Below are 18,478 nucleotides of genomic sequence, written 5' to 3' on the forward strand. Positions count from 1 at the left end.
TCTTTGAAATGTTAAGAACTTTTTAAAAATAAGATTGTTGCAGTTAAGTAAGTTTGGAAAATTCTGTACTTAATTACATAAATTCTTTTTTTTTTTTTTTTTTTTCTTCCCCGAGACAGAGCCTTGCTCTGTAGTCTAGGCTGGAGTGAGTGCAGTGGTGTGATTTTGGCTCACTGCATCGTCTACCTCCTGGGTTCAAGGGATTCTCCTGCCTCAGCCTCTTGAGTAGCTGGGACTACAGGCACGAGCTACCACACTTGGCTAATTTTTGTCTTTTTAGTAGAGATGTGGTTTCGCCATGTTAGCCAGGCTGGTCTTGAATTCCTGGCCTCAAGTGATCTGCCTCCCTCGGCCTCCCAGAGTGCTAGATTTATAGGCATGAGCCACTGTGCCTGCCCATAATTACCTAAGTTCTTTACAGCTTGACCTTTTACAATCTTTTTTTTTTTTTTTCCAGGAGAGATGATTCAGTTTATTATTTTCAACTTGACTCTATTCTACTTTAGGCTCTAACACTGCACAGAGCTACCACGCTTAATCCCATAACAGTTGCATCCCTGGAAAGGTGAAGGGGCTAAAACACAAAGTCAGAAACTTTGGGAAAACCCAAGGTCACATGCACACCTCTCAAACAAGGAAACAAACTATGAGGGCTCAGTCACTGTACACAGCAAGTGTGAGATGGGCAAACTTCTGTTCTTTTGACAGTGGCCAAATGGATAAGTCTCTAGTTTCTTGGGCTCAGTCATGGTCTAAGGTTAATAGGAAGGCCAACAATGTTGTGAGCAGGATTCAATTTCTACAGGATCATGGGGCATCATTCACCACATGAAGGGGCACCAGCAGGTTGGAGATGTCCTGTGCTCATCCAGATTAGGATCCTGATGCCCTCTACAGAGCTTGGGCTCAGGCAGCTTTGGCATTGTCTTCTAGCTCACCTAGGAAACGCTCCTGGGAAATCAGGTAGAAGGTGTATCCATAAATAGCTAATACCAGGGCCCCGATGCCTAGGCTGGTCATGATGTTCCAGGTCCACTTCTGTGGTAGGGCCTTCTGCCACTGGGCAAGCTGCACCTGCTGCATGAATTGCACTTGCACAGGTGTCAGCTTCTCCTGAGTTGGGTTGATAACAGTGAACGAACAGGTCCTCTACACACTTAGCGTCCAGAGGGTCACCAGCTCCCTAAGCTGCCATGTTGCTGCTCCTCCTTTCACAGTGCCTCAGAATTGTTAATAGATGATCATGTGAATTGTCAGCCTCCCAAGATGGCAGATCCAGATTTATGGATCATGCAGCTGCTTTGAACACCTACTTTCTTGAAGATGCACTGTTATGTGGAAGACTCTGGGACCCAGCTTTAGATTCTTTGCCTAATCACATCACTTTTATTAAAATTACATATCTCAACAAAAATCTCAATGATTTTATAATCTGACTTTGTAAAGTCCCAAAGCATAGTACATAGATAGATAGACTGGCTTACAGCAATCTTTGGGATAGTAATAAACCAACTACCAAATAAATACACAAATAAAATAGAACAAATGAGAAATCATATTTTTTGGAAATAAGAGCTTGGATTCGCAAAGGAAACAAGCACTCAGACGAAAAGTTTTCTTATCAAGGCAATTTACTTCCGGAGAAGGGTGCTTCTTGCATACAGAGCAGTGGCAAGAGCACACCCAACAAAGGAAAGCAGGGGTTTTTATTCCTAATGCTGTCCCTGTTTCTGTATCCTCCCCCTGTTAATTGGGGTTGGACCATTAATTGAGGTCAGATTGTATAATCTAACTGATTCCAATAGGCTAGCTTTAGCATTTAGAATAGGACAAAAAACCAGGAAGTTTATTGTTTGTACCTACCAACTTAAAGTTAGGTGGTATGGGTTGGCTACAAACTCGGTGGTTGGAGGCATGCCTGGGCATGTTAAAGTCAGGAAAGATTACTTACAAAATAGAACAAAGGACAAGGGAGTGAAAACCTTTAAAGAGAAACTGTTCCCAACAATTTTCCCCCTCTTGAATTTATATACTTTCTGCTTCAGACTTACCTAACATGGCTTGACTTTGCTATTCTTCTTGATTGTCTATGAGAGATGATTGGAGACCCCTCCCTGGAGGAGAATGGGATACTGGACGAACCCTCAAATTGTTGGAAATAAGAGCTTTGAGTTGCAAAGGAAATGAGCACCCAGGCAAAAAGTTTTCTGAGCAAGACAATTTACCTCTGCAGAGCGGTGCTTCTAGCATACAGAGTAGTGGCAAGAGCACACCCAACAAAGGAAAGCAGGGATTTTATTCCTAAAAACTATCCCTGTTTCTGTGTGCTCTCCCCGTTAATTGGGGTTGTAGTACAATCTAAACTGATCTCTATTGGTTACATTTAGCATTTAGAATAGGACAAAGAACCAGGAAGTTTATTGCTTGTACCTACCAACTTAAAGTAAGGGGGTGTGAGTTGGCTACAAGCTTGGTGAATGGAGGCATGCCTGGGCATGTTAAAGGTGGGAAAGATTACTTGTAAAATAAAATAAAGGACAAGGGGGTGAACCCCTTTGAAGAGACACTGTTTGTTCCCAATGTGTTTTATGTCCAAAAACTATGTCATTGGTCTTTAGTTTTGTTTTCCAGTGTTCCCTTTCTTTAGATCAACGTTTAGCAAGTGTTTATTAGGCACAAGGTACTGTGTCATATGGCATGATCCCCTTTTACAAGTTGCCTGAAGTCTTGGTGTCATATGAAAAGAGCCAATTCTGTAATGACAAATCAGAGCTGATTTATAAGAGGAGGAGAAGGCCACTGTTAACCTTGGTGGTCTGGGAAAGCTTCACTGGAGTGTTATGTGGGCTTTTGAAGGAAGAGGGTTAGAGTAAGTAGATATTTAGAGATACATATTTTTAAGTAAACATTTTTAAGGCTCTCAGTTGCCTTAAAAAGGTGTATGTTTGTTTATATGTGTGTGTGTATGCAGAATTTGGGTAAGTGTATCAAAATCCTGGACAAATTAAGATTAGCTGCATTTGTCTTGCTTTTTTTGTTTTGTTTTGTTTTGTTTTAGTTTGGTTTGGTTTCTGTGTTTGAGGTGGGGTCTAACTCTGTTGCTCAGGCTGGAGTGCTGTGGCATGATGTCAGCTTATGGCAACCTCTGCCTCCAAAGTTCAAGTGACTGTCCTGCCTCAGCCTCCGTAGTAGCTGGGACTGTAGATGCATGCCACCATGCCCAGCTAATTTTTGTATTTTTAGTAGGGATGGGGTTTTGCCATGTTGGCTAGGCTGATTTCGAATTCCTTCCCTCAGGTGATCTGCCTGCTTTAGCCTCCCAAAGTGCTGGGATTACAGGCATGAGCCACTACACCTGGCCTAGATTAGCTGCTTCTTGAAAGGAGCTGGGAGGCTGGAGACAGAGTTAGGAGGAGTCTTTTCTCTTTCTGTCCTTTTATGTATCTTTATTTAAAGTTCTAATTATGTGAATGTATTAACTAGTCAATAAAGAAATGACTAGAATTTAAATAATAGTAATAATAATTATTATTATTTTTGAGACAGAGTCTTGCTGTCACCCAGACGGGAGTGCAGTGGTACGATCTCGTCTCACTGCAACTTCCACCTCCTGTTTTCAAGTGATTCTCCTGCCTTAGCCTCCCGAATAGCCGAGTTTACATGTACACACCACCACACCTGGCTCATTTTTTATATTTTTGGTAGAGACAGGGTTTCACTATATTGACCAGGCTGGTCTCCGACTCCTGACCTCAAGTGATCTGCCCGTCTTGGCCTCCCAAAGTGCTAGGATTACGGGCATGAGCCATCACACCTGGGTATTATTTTGAATTAAAAAAAATTTTATTGGCTGGGCACGGTGGCTCATGCCTGTAATGCCACCACTTTGGGAGACCAGCCTGGCCAATATGGTGAAACCCTTTCTCTACTAAAATTACAAAAATTAGCTGGACATGTGGCGCAAGTCTGTAGCCCCAGCTACTTGGGAGGCTGAAGCAGAAGAATCGCTTGAACCTGGGAGATGAGGTTGCAGTGAGTCAAGATCACACCACTGTACTCCAACCTGGGTGACAGAGCAAGACTCCTTTCCAAAATAAATAAATTAAAAAAAATTTTATCATGTTCTGGAGATGGATGTTAGTGATGGTTGAACAACAGTGTGAATATGCCTAGTGCCACAAATATGTAAACTCACAAATGGTTATGGTAACTTTCATCTTATGTGTATTTAGCCTTAATATAATTTTTTAATTTTTTATTTTGTGAGAGGGTCTTGAGTAGCTGGTACTACAGGTGTACGCCACAATACCTGGCTAATTTTTTGTTTCTATTTTTGTAGAGACCAGGCCTTGCCGTGTTCCCTGGGCTGGTCGCAAACAAACTCATGGGCTCAAGCCCAGGTTGCAGTGAGCTGAGATTGCGCCACTGCGCTCTAGCCTGGGTGATAGAGCAAGAATCTGTCTCAAAAAAAAAAGTTTAAAAAAAATCTTAGGAGACATAAAAGTCATATTCTCTTATTTTGAGAGAGGGCCTTATGAATACTGGCATATTCACACTGTTGTTCAACCGTCATTGTATCGATTCCTGTATCAGCTTCCCCAAGCGTTGGGATTGACAGGTGTGAGCTGTTGTGTCCAGCTTAAAAAACATTGTTTTTAAGTCTTAAGAAAGTAATGTTGTTTGCAGTCCTCCCTCCATAAGGGGGGAAAACCCATAAAAAGATCACACACATACATGTGTATATGTAAACCCCAACCTTTTCAGAGTTGTATAATCAAACAGTAAAATTCTCCCTCTCAATAAATGGAGGTAAACATTTGGCACCCACTACCTAGCTTCAGTAATTATCAACATTTTGTCAGTCTATATCTGACTTTCTCTTTCTGCTTTTTTCTGAAGTATTTTAAAGCAAATCGCAGATGTATAATATCACCTAGAAATACTTTAAGATGCATCTCTGATGAATGTTTAACATAATAACTCTAAAAAATTGATAATTCTTTAATATAAAATAATATCCAGCCCATATTCAAATTATTAATATTCAGACAAGGCCCATGTATTGCTTTTGACTTTTATGTCTCCTAAGATTTTTAAAACTTCTTTTTTTTTTTTGAGACAGATTCTTGCTCTGTCACCCAGGCTGGAGTGCAGTGGTGCAATCTTGGCTCACTGCAACCTCCGCCTTCTGGGTTCAAGCAATTCTCCTACTTCAGCCTCCTGAGTAGCTGGGATTACAGGCATATACCATCATGCCTGGCTAGTTTTTGTATTTTTAGTAGAGACGGGATTTCACCACGTTCTCCACTCTGGTCTTGAACTCCTGACCTTGTGATTCTCCCGCCTTGGCCTCCCAAAGTGTTGGGATTCTAGGTGTGAGCCACTGTGCCTGGCCTAAAAACTTTATATTTTATAGTAATGTTTATTTAGATAAAAATTATGAAAATAGTACATATAGTCTTCATCTTAGTTTATACTAATATTAAATCTTACATCACCCTGATACAATGATCAAAACCATGAAATCAACATTGGTACAGTAGTAGTAACTACAGACTGTATTCATTTTCACCAGTCTTTCACCTAATCAACATCTTCTGTTCCTAGATACAATCCCAAATCACATTTAATTGTTATGTCATTCTACTCTGTTATAGTTTCTTAGTTTTTCATTGTCTTTCACGACGTGACAGTTTTGAAGAGTACTGGTCAGGTGTTCTGTAGACTCTTTCTCAGTTGGGGTATGGCTGATGTTTTATCATGATTAGAAGGGGATTGTGCATTTTTGGCAAGAATACCTCAAGTTATGTGCCCTTCTCGGGATACCATATCAGGCAATATAATATTGATATCTTATTTTTGGTGATGTTAACCTTGATCACTTGGCTGATACTAGCTGCCAGGTATCTGCACTGTAAAGTTACTGTTTTTTCCTTTGTTGATGATAAATATTTTGTGGAAATACTTTGAAATGAGGCACCTAGTATTCTGTCTTTCTTCAGACTTTTGTGGATTAATTTCGTGTTCAGTCGTGAATCTTTCCTTTAGCAATTACTTTGACAAAAAACATTCTTGTGCCCCAGTGATTTTCTGTTGTCCTTAATCTTTTTTACATTAGGGTTATTTTATTTTTACAAGGAGGAGCTGTCTCCTTTTCATTCATTCATGGATTTATTTATTTATTTATTTATTTAGAGACAAAGTCTCGTTCTGTCACCCAGGCTGGAGTACAGTGGCATGATCTTGGCTCACTATAACCTCTGCCTCCCAGGTTCAAGTGATTCTCTACCACGCTTGGGCTGATTTTTGTATTTTTAGTAGAGACTGGGTTTTACCATGTTGGCCAGGCTGGTCTTGAACTCCTGACCTCAGGTGATCTGCCTTCTTTAGCCTCCCACAGTGTTGGGATTACAGGTGTGACACACCGTGCCTGACCTATTTTTTTTTTCTTTTGAGACAAGATCTTGCTCTGTTGCCCAGGCTGGAATGCAGTGGTGGTGATCATGGCTTGTTGCAGCCTTGACCTCCTATGGTCAAGCGATCCTCCCATTTTAACCCTCCAGGAAGCTGGGACTATAGATGTGCAACACCACACCTGGCTAAATTTTACATTTTTTGTAGAGATGAGGTCTCACTGTATTGTCCAGCGTAAACTCAGACGCCTGCGCTCAAGTGATCTTCCCACCTCTATCTCCCAGTGTATTGGGTTTACAGGTGTGGTTTTATAGATATGAGCCACCATGCCCAACCTTTTTATTCATTTATAACAGCATGGACTCATAGGTGTTCTATGGGTTATATTCCAATGTTATAGTAATTTTATTGCTCAAATTGTTCCATCTTTGGCTATTAGAAGTTCTTTCAGGTGGGCTCATATGCTTTTTTGATACACCTCTCTCCCTGAAGCCCACTTTGAGCACTCTTTAATTTTTTGCACTGAAAGATGCTCCAGGCTTATCTTGTGTTATGTCTGCCACACTGTGGAATTGATCAGTTCTCTAAGGATCCCTGGTTTCTCTCATTAGACTTTATTTTATAACACTGTTTACTTTCCAAAAAAAGTGATTTGCCTTTAGCATATTGTACATTCTGGATTCAGATGATTGCTTCTTGTGTCATTTAACTACTTCTGTCCCTATGGTTCTCAAACTTTGCTGCATATTAGCATTAGCTAGGGAGCTTTAGGAACTTCACATACTCAGGTTTTATCCCACATCAGTTAAATTAGAATCTCAGGACTGAACCCAAACATGAGTGGTTTTTAAAGTTTCCCAGGTTTCCATTATGCAGCCAACTTGAGAACCACTGCTGTGTTTCTAGCTCCTCCCCTTTGCCTGTGTTGGTAGTAAGATCTAGACTAGAGGCTTGAATACATTCTTGACATTCTTGTCCAGGTTTTTTTGTTCTTTCTGTTATATCTTGCAAAGATCGAACATTGGATTCAGTTCTCTTCTTGGCTTCAGTGCTGCTCCTTCCATTTTGTACTAGTATATTTTTAACCATGCTCTCTCAGTTCCTCACATTTGCTTCTTGTACCCATTTTCAGGAATCAGTCTGAGATTCTCTTCTTGCTATTCTCTAATTATATTCATGAATGTGCTTTTTTTTTTTTTTTTTAATGGTGGCTGCAAAATTACCAACACCTCCCTCCAGACACCTTTTTCAGTGTCTCTCCTTTGACCTACAAGGACAACAAGCACAACACATCTAAAATTGAACTTGCCTTCCTTCAAACCTGCTTGTCTTTTGTTCTTATTTATTTATTCATTCATTCAGCACATATTTATTGACTGTCTGCTGTGGACCAGACCATATTCCAGGAACCAAAGATGCAAAATTGAAGAATAAACTGGCCTCAAGGAGATTTTTGCTTAATGTATTTCCTTCTGTATTCCCCATTTCACTGATGGCGTTGGAATCTGCCTGGACAGAGGCCTCTTTGATAGCCCACTCTTCATTTACCATCTCCTGTCAGTTTGCTGTGCTTCACTGATTGTTCTGTGTCATTCTGAATATTGAAAACTCAGCAATACAACTCTACCTTTGAGAGAGCTGGTATGGTCCTTAGAGTAATACTAAGTAGAAGGTGAATTCTGAACCAACCACTTAGGTCCATATGCCCCTAGACAGGTGACTAAACCTTGCTTACTCAGCGTGTAAAATTGGAATCATGATCACCACCTCAGCGGGTGGTTTGGGAGACTGATGCTGTAACTTGCTCTGCCTCTTCTTGTCCTGGTGAGTAGCACGACCATCTCTTCAGTTGCAGCATTCCAAAACCTGGACACCATCGTAGAAACTCCCCTTTCGTTATCCTGCCTTCTCATATCTAGTTATTCATTGAGTCCTACTATTTTTTATGTGTAAATATTACTCAGTTATATTTATGTTTAATAGTTTTCAAGACCTCATTTTAAATTACTATTATTATTTTTTGAGCCAGGGTCTTGCTCTGTCACTCAGGCTGAAGTGCAGTGCCACAATCAAGGCTCACTACAGCCTTTAATGTCCAGGTTCAGTTGATCCTCTCACCTTAGCCTCTCGACTAGCTGGGACTGTAGGCACGTGTCACAACACCTGGCTAATTTTTCTATTTTTTTATATAGACAGGGTCTCGCTGTGTTGCCCAGGCTGGTCCTGAACTCCATCTACCTGAGCCTTCCTAAGTGTTGGGATTACAGGAATGAGCCAGTGCACCCAGCTTCAAGCCTTCGTTTTTGCCTATTCAATTGTATGGTTTTGCCTATTCAATTGTAATGGTCTCCTAATTTTTCATCTCCCACCTGACCATATGATCTTTCTAAAGGCCATTTAGTTTTTTCTCTTTGATGCTTTAAACACACTCTAATGGTACCTCATGAAGTCCACAATCCATTGCCTGGCAGTTCTTTTCAACATCTTGCTCTGCTCTTTTTTTCAAATCGTCTTATCTCTTGTTACTCTTCTCTAACAACTTGTATTCTGACTAGGCTTTCCCATTTGTGTTTCCTAGGTTAACTATGCTGCTTCACATCTCTGCACCTTTGCCTGTCTTCTTTCTCCACACTCTGCCTGGCAGGTCTCTTGAGCCATGTTTCAAGGGCCACTTCAAGTCATACCTACCCTGTGGTGCATTTCCATATTTCCCTCAATATGTCCTTTGTCTTTCACTGTGCCATGTACTCATGTTCTATTATGGCATCATTGCATTTATTTCACTGCTTGCATTTGCAACCATCTTGATGAAAGCAGCATCTGTTACTCATTTTTTATCATCTTAAAACCCATTATAGTACCTAGCATATAATAAATACTTCTTTGATATCTGATGGACCAATATGTAAAAGTTCTAGAACAGTGATTGGCAGAAAATGAATGTCAGAAGATGCCTTGGTCATGACTCATAATGTTTGTGAAGATATTTAGCACATTGTTTTTCCCAGTTCATGTTAATTTCCCTTGCCAGAATAAAGTATAAATCTTTAGTGAGCTGTTCAAAACCCTTTATGCTCCTGTCCATCTTTCTAGGCTCTTGTCATTTCTCCTTCTTCAAATCATGTTTCCCATCTAACAAGTTTCTGATCTCTATCTCTGGTTGATCCTCAGCCTTTCCTTTTTGTTGGGAATCACTGCGCTAGATACCCACAGTTACTCATGTTCTTAGTGGAGCCACTAAGCAGAAGTAGGCAGAACCGCTGCTGTGAAAACCCTGTTTTCTAGTTTGATTGGACTAATTGTGATACTAACCTTGAACTTTCAATACAAAAATTTTCCCTTTCTCTGTAGCACTTACTTTTCATAATGTACTGTACCACTTACCATATTTTATTTTAGGTGTTATATGTCTGTTACCTACTTAGCATATAAATCATTTGAAGCAAATACTATGTTTTATTTGTCTTTGAAGTTCCAGCACCCAGAATATGAAATGTTTCTTGATTTGAATGAGTGGAGTGATAATGGGTTGCTCAGAAGAGGTCAGTATTTTCTAGGATATTGGGATGTTTTGAATAGCCATTTGAGAAGGCTGCTCTTGGTAAGGAGAATAGTGGGAGGAGTGGAAACAGTCACAGCAGCCAGCTGTTCCCGTTTGGTGAGCACATCTTATATTTAGGCACTTTACATGTACTGTTAACATGTTTAATTATCACAGCAACTTGATGATGTTGGTGCAGTAATTTTCCATCTTTAACAGATGTAGAAACGGAGGCACAGAATGGTTACGTGATTTGTGTGATGTTGTGTGGTTTGGGACTGTAGAACTTAAGGCGGTTATCACCGCTGTGCTGTACTGCCTTCTAGTGGAGCTAGAAGATTGGGAACAGTGAGAATACTGGCCCAGTTAGAGCACCATGAGGGTTCAGTGTACTCCAGGCTTCTCAAGAAAGGACTACAGGCTAATGATCTTCTTCCTGACAAGATTTATGACAATGGCTAAGGATAATACTTCTTAAAACTGTAATGTGTATACATGTTACCTGAGGATCTTGTTAACATGCAGATTCTAATTCTATTCTTTTTTTTTTTTTTTTTTTTGAGACAGAGTTTCACTCTTGTTGCCCAGGCTGGAGTGTAGTGGTGCGATCTTGGCTCACTGCAACCTCCGCCTTCTGGGTTCAAGCAATTCTCCTGCCTCAGCCTCCCAAGTACCTGGGATTATAAGCATCTGCCACCACGCCTGGCTAATTTTGTATTTTTAGTAGAGATGGGGTTTCTCCATGTTGGTTAGGCTGGCCTCGAACTCCCGGCCTCAGGTCATCTGCCTGCCTCGGCCTCCCAAAGGGCCGGGATTATAGTTGTGAGCCACCACATCCGGTCCGACATGCAGATTCTAATACTATAGTCTAAGATGGGGCCTGAGAGTCTGCATTTCTAACAAGCTCCTAGGGAAAAACCATGCTGCTTCCCCATGGACTCCATGTTGCATGGCAAGAGTTTGGAAGGTTCAGTCTGAAATATATTTTATATGGCACCATTAGATTATCATCTAGAAATTGTAAGAGGTTCTGTACTTTTAATTGGATACATAATTGTGAAGTTGGATGGTATGGAGATGCTGAGACTCTAGGCACTAATTCTTTATCCTGGATCTATATTAGAATCCCCGTAGTAGCTATAAAAACTACTAATGCTTAGGCTGTACTTGAGATCAATAAGAATATCTAGTGAATAGGTCTTTATATTTTAAAAAAAGTCTTCAAGTGATTAGCATGCGCTAAGCAAATAGATTTATTAAAACTCTTTTAGAACCTAGCCTGCTTCCTTGCATGTTAGTCAAGTTTGATGTCTGTGAAATACATTTTGCATCTTCAAAGTTTCTATGCATTGAAAATACCTTAAAATTGCCATAAAGATATGGCTAGAAGTTAAGCAAATCAGGTTTGTCATCATTACAGTGTTTTGATTAAGGCTTATATTATTGGCAGTCTATTGTTCATCTTTTAGGGAATAAGAAAAATAAAAATAATGCTTTTCCTTTTTTTCTTCCTGGTGAGACTGTTCTGAGAATTCTCATTGTACTTTCGTAACCCATTATTTTTCTCTTTCCAACAGGGATTTTTTGCCAGGTGGTAGGAGAGATTATACAGTCCAAGTTCAGTTGAGGTGAGTTTGAAATTTTCTCTTAACTTAATTTTGTGCTTGGTGAATTTTAAAACATATAAGAATGTTTGAGCACACTATTTAAGAATACTTTTTTTCTTTTATTAATACAGACTTTGCCTGGCAGAAACAAGTTGTCCTCAAGAAGATAACTATCCAAATAGTCTGTGTATAAAAGTAAATGGGAAGCTATTTCCTTTGCCTGTAAGTTGCCTTTTATTCACCAGATTTGCATATAAGTTTAATACAAACACTGACAAGGCCTAGAAACAGTGACAACTAAATACTAATGAACAGTTTTAGCCTCCAGATTAAATACTGTTTTCCACTAGAGTGATCCATGGTTTCTTGGATAAATAATAAATGGCTTATTTCAGGTCTGAAGGAGACGGAAAAGATGAGCCTGGAATATCTTTTTTTTTTTTTTTAAATTAAAGAGACAGGGTCCTGCTGTGTTCCCCAGGCTTGATTTGAACCTCTGGGCTCAAACAATCCTCCTACCTCAGCCTCCTAAGTAGTGAGAACTAAACAGTTGTGCACTACTGTATCTGGCTAGAACCTGGAGCAGCATCTTGCCTAACAAATCAAGGATGCTGTGAAACACTCTTGGGAACATATCAAACAGCATAGTTGAAGGGGAGGACTTGGGCAGTTTCACATACAGGATAGCATGTGTGGGATATCTGGATTAGCTGGGTTTGGCCTGTGGATGACATGGGGAAAGCAGAAGCTGCTGAGAGTGGCTGACTATAGAAATCAAGAATTTCCAGCTTGGGCCTTGATGATGCATTCACTTGTGGTGGTGGGTGGGTGCAATGATAGTTGGTTGACAACCCTTTTAAGCAGTGAGGCAGTATATGGGCTTCAGCACCTAGGATATATACAGTGTGGTTGCATACAGCCTGTTTCTGTCCTAATAGATGGCTTTTGACTCTTCAAATCTTGTTAGTCAAGTCTTAATAAAATAATAAATGTAGAACTGGACTATGTAATGGTTTCCATTGAGGCCTTGAATACATTACTAAGTTAGGTACCATTCCATAGAAGGCCAGCAAAGCCATAATCAAAAAAGTAGTACATGACGTTTGTCAAGCACTACAAAGTTGGAGGTATATTTAACTGTAACTGAATCTCTAAGAGAGCAGTGACTCCACCACTATGCCCAGTTGTCATTTCACCAGAGCTGACACTCTTTGCAGCTATTGAGAAAATGGGGAAACTTGTTTAATATCCCTGCTGAACACAAGACTGGGCTCTGGACTAATATATGAGCGATACTCATGAGTAGCTAAGCAAGTCAGGCGATATATATGGTCTAGGACTCTAGGCTCTACAGAGCCAAGTGCTCAGAATATTGCCTCAAAGTGAAGAAAGCCATAACCAGGCACTCTTGTCTTGTAGACAGAGGGATCTGACTTCTCTTGGTTGTCAGGTGTCTCATACACAACCTGTGGACCTAGAGACCTGAGAAAATACTTGCTTTGTGAATTTTACAGGGCTTGAGCAACACTGCATCACTGACTGACTCTTTGAAAGATACGTGTGAGACAAATCCGTTGAGACAGTCTGGGAGTGAAGGGTAATTGCAGAGGCTGAGTAGGTATGGTCAGGGAGGATTGCTTATATGGCCCACACCTGTTTCCCCAGGTGGGACATTTAGTCTCTCAGGTTTCTGGCTACTAGCAACAAGATTCTCAGGAGCTTTTTCCCCCCGCACGCCCCTGGTCCCCCCATGGAGTCTTGCTCTGTCACCCAGGTTGGAGGGCAGTGGTGCAATTTTGGCTCACTGCAACTCCACCTCCTGGGTTCAAGCAATTCTCCTGCCTCAGCCTCCTGAGTAGCTGGGATTCTAGGTGCCCCGCCACCAAACACAGCTAATTTTTATATTTTTAGTAAAGACAGAGTTTCACCATGTTGGTTGGCTGGTCTCAAACTCCTGACCTCATGATTCGCCCACCTCAGCCTCCCAAAGTGCTGAGATTACAGATGTGAGCCACTGCATCTGGCAGCTATCTTTTATTTGGATACTTGGCACAAAGATCTGAACCAAGGGAATAAGCAGCCCTACTTGGAGCTGAAAGATACCAGTGGGTAAGCACATGTGTGGGAAAGAAAGCCTAGCAAAATCAGAGATTACAGCACAATGCTGCGCACTTGTCTCATGGCCTTTTCATATCAATTTTTCTTTGCCTTGGATGTGCTAAGATTTCCTTTTTTTTTTTCTTTAAAAAAAAAAAAAAAAGGCTCTCAGTCTGTTGCCCAGGCTGCAGTGCAGTGGTGCAATCTCGGCTTACTCTGCAGTCTCAGCCTCCTAGGCTCAAGCGATTTTCCTATCTCTTTTTAGTAGCTAGGACTACAGTGTGCCTGGCTTATTTTTGTAGAGACAGGGTTTCGCCATGTTGCCCAGGCTGGTCTTGAATTCCTGGGCTCAAGCGACCCACCTACCTTGGTTTCTCAAGGTGTTGGGATTACCGGGGTGAGCCACTGCACCTGGCTGGTAAGATCTTTGACCTTTGACACTCATTGCTATTTGCCCCTCCCATTATCTATGATGAAAGATAAGACTATGGGGAGCTTTTTGGTGTCTGTGGACTCACCTCGGAGACTTATCGTGTATCATCATGTGACTGTGCCAGTGATGGGAGCTGCGTCTGAAATGTGTGAGGCTGTACCTAAACTCTTTGGCATTGCTATGGAAAATATGGTGGCTACAGATGTGTAAACATAGAAGTTACACAGAATTTCCAAATGAACCAGTCAGTGTCACATTTTGGGATGATACCTTCCTGTAGGAGGTCTACAGCACCACTACTGATGGCTTAGAGTTTGTCACTCTTTCAGTTCTTTTGAGGGAGAGAAAATTAGGCAATTGAGCACTTTCTCTGGAGCACTGTTACTCAGTTACTGCTGACTTCTGTCCCAAAGCACCCACTAACCCTTGATTACTTGTATTAGGCTATTTGTGAACATGCTGACTGCCACCTAAAGCACCCTTTGTCAGATGAGTCTGACATCCCTGGAGCCAGGGTCCTGTAGCATTTGCTCCATGGGCAGTTGTGAAGGAGGTGAAGAAATGGAGCACTGAGAGAAAGGCAAAGACATACTTCAAAAACAGAAGGCAGTGGGGAGGACTTGCCTGACTGTGATAGAGCCATCCCAAAGAAAATCAGATGGCTGCCTTTCCCAAATAGCCTTTTTACCCTAGCGCTGCCCAGCCCCCCCACCCCACCCCTGCCCAAGTCCTATAGACCAGCTGAAAGAAATTCACGTGCTTCTGATGGAAGACATCTTAAACCACCTCTTGATCCACAATTGCTGTTGATTGGAATAATGAAATATGGAGTCTTTATTAATGTTAAACAAGATTCTACAGTTTTTAAGAATTACATGAGCATGCCTTGGCCTCAGAAGAAAGCTCCTATGGGCCTATAGGAGTTTATTGAACTCTTGCCACCATAGAGAGCCTCAGGGACTTTGTTCCAGTTTTAAGAAGCACCAACAAACCACAAAAGAAGTTTGATAGGTGTTCCTTGCCCATGATCCTGGTGTGTTGAACCATGAATTCTGGAGGGATAAGCTTGAAACAGTTATGAATTGTCCATTAAAGCTCTGAATATGGTTGCATTTGTCCGTGTCCTGGATGAAGTCCTTATGTGTATGATATTACTGTAATATCCAGTCTTTATGGACCTGTGGCAGTTGACCACTATACTGCATGTACAGAGTAAACATAGGAATGGGAAATAGTATTATTTTGAAAATGGTAGCATGTCCCTAGACTGTTAAGGATCAAATAGTGATGCAAGCAGCATATGTGCTTTTTTACCTACATCAAGATGATGCGTTTTACAAAACACCTTCATGCATTCGTTTTCCAGCTTCCCTTGGTGGAGGGAAGACAGCAGCTCATAGCAGGGCTTGTGGGATGGTGACATGTAGCATGGACAGACAAGAAGTTGCTGAAGAGACCATCTCCCATCTTTGACTCCAAGGGCTGCGAGTGTACAGACTGACAGCCAGATGAGAACATTTTGTTTTTAATTGGCACAGGAAAGAAAAAGGCCCTCTTTGCTTAGGGAGTTATTTGAAGAAGCTGAATTATTTTTCTTTTGAACAATTTGTGAGAAATGTCTGTAAAACCTGTGTAGCTCTAAGATTGATGGAAGGAAGAAGGGTTTACAAGAATATCTCTTTGAAAGATCCCAAAGAGTAGAGAGGATATGTGCTGTAATTCAGCTGGCAGTAATCTCCAAGTAGTTCCTTTTGGTGCAGCCAGAAGGCTTATCAGTACTGGCCCCCTTCTCCTAATAAATTCTGTTTCTGAGCTCATGGATTTATGTTTCCTGATGCGGTGTGTTAGTCACCCTGATGGCTGCCTCATGGTAAATCTCAACTGACATAAACTCACCATTTCTTCTTTTAAAACACATGCTTGTGTCCACACTCACCCCAGTTTGAAGAAGCACCTCTTTACCAGAGAAGGGATAATTTTGACATTGGAAAGAATAATGACTGTAGTAGACTCAAAACTATCAAATATGTAAGTGTGTTTATAATAATTATACTAAAATAAACCACTGGAGGTTGCACTAATTTACTGCTCTGAAGGTTGATGAAGAAAGGGAATCATTCATTTCAAGGTGACCAGCTGTTGATGTGGTCAAGCCCTTTATGGAAACATTTTGGCTAATATAATCACAAGGGTAATAGACTAGAAAATCATTATTCCACAATTCATAATCCTATAATGGGTCTAGGGTAGCTATCATCAGTGGATGCCAAAGCTTGATGGGTAACTTTATAGTGGTGGGATCAGGCTGACATCCCCTGAACTCCTGATCAATCTTGACATCACTGAAAACAGGGCAAACAACCTTCTGTGCCTTATAATGTGGTACCATATGAAGTATGCAACATTTTCTGCGAAGTTTTCATGTCTAAAAATGTGAGCCACAATTTAATCAAGATTGTTTAACTATTGGTTTTAAATATACAAAAATATATATGGGAAGTAGAGCAACAAAACCTTATACTTCGAGGAAGCGGTATACCTAATCTAGAATGTGAAGTCATTGTTTAGGTCAAAAGTCCTGGTTTGTCCAATAGAACAACAGCATTGGGGAAAAGTGTGAGTGAGTGGAGATGGTGGGGGTTATGTTTATAGAATAAAGGAGACTTCAGAGACATAATTAAGTGCAGTGTAGGGCTCTAGTTTGAACTCTGAGTCAAGCTGTAAAAGGACATCTATACTAAACTATATTTGGATAAAACAGAAAATATATCTGAGATTTGCTTTAAAATAATCAGGAGTGGGTAGAGTAGGTAAAGATTGTTCATGGGTAAGTAAATTACTGAACTGAGAGCTATATGTGTATTATACTTTTTTCTCTACTTTTGTATATGTTTAAAATTTGCAGTAATAAAAAGATGAAAAGAAATTTTGAGGCAGCTGGGAAATCTGAATTGAAAGACAAGGTATTAAGTGATTTTTTTTTTTTTTTTTAAGACGGGGTTTTCCCATGTTGGTCAGGCTGGTCTTGAACCCCCGACCACAGGTGATCTGCCCGCCTTGGCCTCCAAAGTGCTTGGATTACAGGTGTGAGCCACCACGCCCGGCCATGGTATTAGGTGATTTTTAAAAATTGTGGTTATTTTTGTGGGGTTGTAATACTGTGGTTTTTTTTTTTTTTTTTTTTTAATGTCTTATTAGAAATGCATGTTAAATATCTGTGGGTTAAATGACATGTCTAGAATTTGAATTTAAATACTCAAGGGCATAAGGAAATGTGTGTGTTTTAGGGCAGATTGACTTTGGGGTCAGAAGCATTTGAAACAAGATTGGCAGCTTGTTGATAATTATTGAACCTGATTGGTGGGTTCTTGCTATTTGTTCCTTTCTTGTGTATGTTTGAAAATTTCTGTAAAGTAAAAAAGTAAATCTGTGTTGTAAGTATTCAGGTAGTAGTGGTAATTGGAAAACTTGGAGGAAAATGTTAAAGTACAATAACTGTGGATGACTTTTGTCATAGCTGCAAGTAAGGTAAGATGTCATCAGAGCATGAAATATAAAAAATTATTTGTGTCATAGGACCGCCATAAAGTCTTCTGCTGGTGCTGTACAGCGGCCTTTGCTCAGAAAGCTTGTAGATTTGCTCCACTGGTTCCCTGTCACATAAACTTGACTTTATTTTTGCTTTAATATGGAAAGTTGTTAGAAATATGTGTGAAGGCTAAAATTTGTTTTATAAAATTCCAACTATTAATATATTCTCAATAACCAGGAAATTGATGGTTGGGTAGGGGTGATACTGATGGTTAGAAATAGAATACAAGTTAACAGATAATTCATAATTATCAGTAAAGTCACACAACTCAAGTGGAACACAGGATAGATTGAAAACACTTTACACTGAGCAAGACTAATATGATTCTGAATGTACTAAAATTTCATTCTGACATTGGCTGTTATTCTCCCTGCTTTGCCATCCTTTTCTATTGTGTCAGAATGTCTTATGTCTTAAATTCTAATTTCCAGAGTGTGCATTTTAGTTTATGAGTTATTTTTATCCTCCTGGCAGACCCTGTATTGTCATTTTTAATTGTTTAACCTACCAGTGAACATACCAACAATTATCTTCTAGGCCCAAAACAGGCAAAACAAAAGTTTCGTTCAAAATTGCCTAGATACTGGTATTGATATTCCTTGTGCTTGTCGCTCATTGAATCAACTCCTGGAGTCTGTATAAGGGGACTTTTCTTAGGAGTTGTGGTGTTTTGTTTTGTTTTGTTTTGTTTTGTTTTCTTTTGTTTTGTTTTGTTTTGTTTTCTTTTGTTTTCTTTTGTTTTCTTTTCTTTTCTTTTCTGAGCAACTTTTTTTTTGTTTCTACTTGAGCAACTT

At 40.2% G+C, this 18,478-nt stretch overlaps 1 protein-coding gene and 1 pseudogene across 10 annotated transcripts in view; one reads left to right on the forward strand and one right to left on the reverse strand.

The window, feature by feature from the left end:
- PIAS2 (protein inhibitor of activated STAT 2) overlaps positions 1-18,478 on the forward strand; it is a 170,338-nt gene that overhangs the window by 60,028 nt on the left and 91,832 nt on the right. For all 9 annotated transcript variants that reach the window (XR_004258857.1, XM_032245231.1, XM_032245229.1 and 6 more), the window contains 2 exons: positions 11,533-11,583; positions 11,694-11,784. Coding sequence is in view for 8 of the 9 variants with exons in the window: in XM_032245231.1 (XP_032101122.1) it covers positions 11,533-11,583; positions 11,694-11,784 (142 nt within the window). In the remaining variant the exon portion in view is untranslated. The remainder of the gene's footprint in view (positions 1-11,532; positions 11,584-11,693; positions 11,785-18,478) is intronic.
- On the reverse strand, positions 439-1,195 carry LOC116528114 (annotated as a pseudogene). Its single transcript, XR_004258861.1, has one exon. The product of XR_004258861.1 is annotated as a cytochrome c oxidase assembly factor 3 homolog, mitochondrial pseudogene (transcript).

Source organism: Sapajus apella, unplaced genomic scaffold, assembly GCF_009761245.1.
Source record: "Sapajus apella isolate SASKATOON/1434 unplaced genomic scaffold, GSC_monkey_1.0 scaffold57, whole genome shotgun sequence".
Taxonomy (NCBI): domain Eukaryota; kingdom Metazoa; phylum Chordata; class Mammalia; order Primates; family Cebidae; genus Sapajus; species Sapajus apella.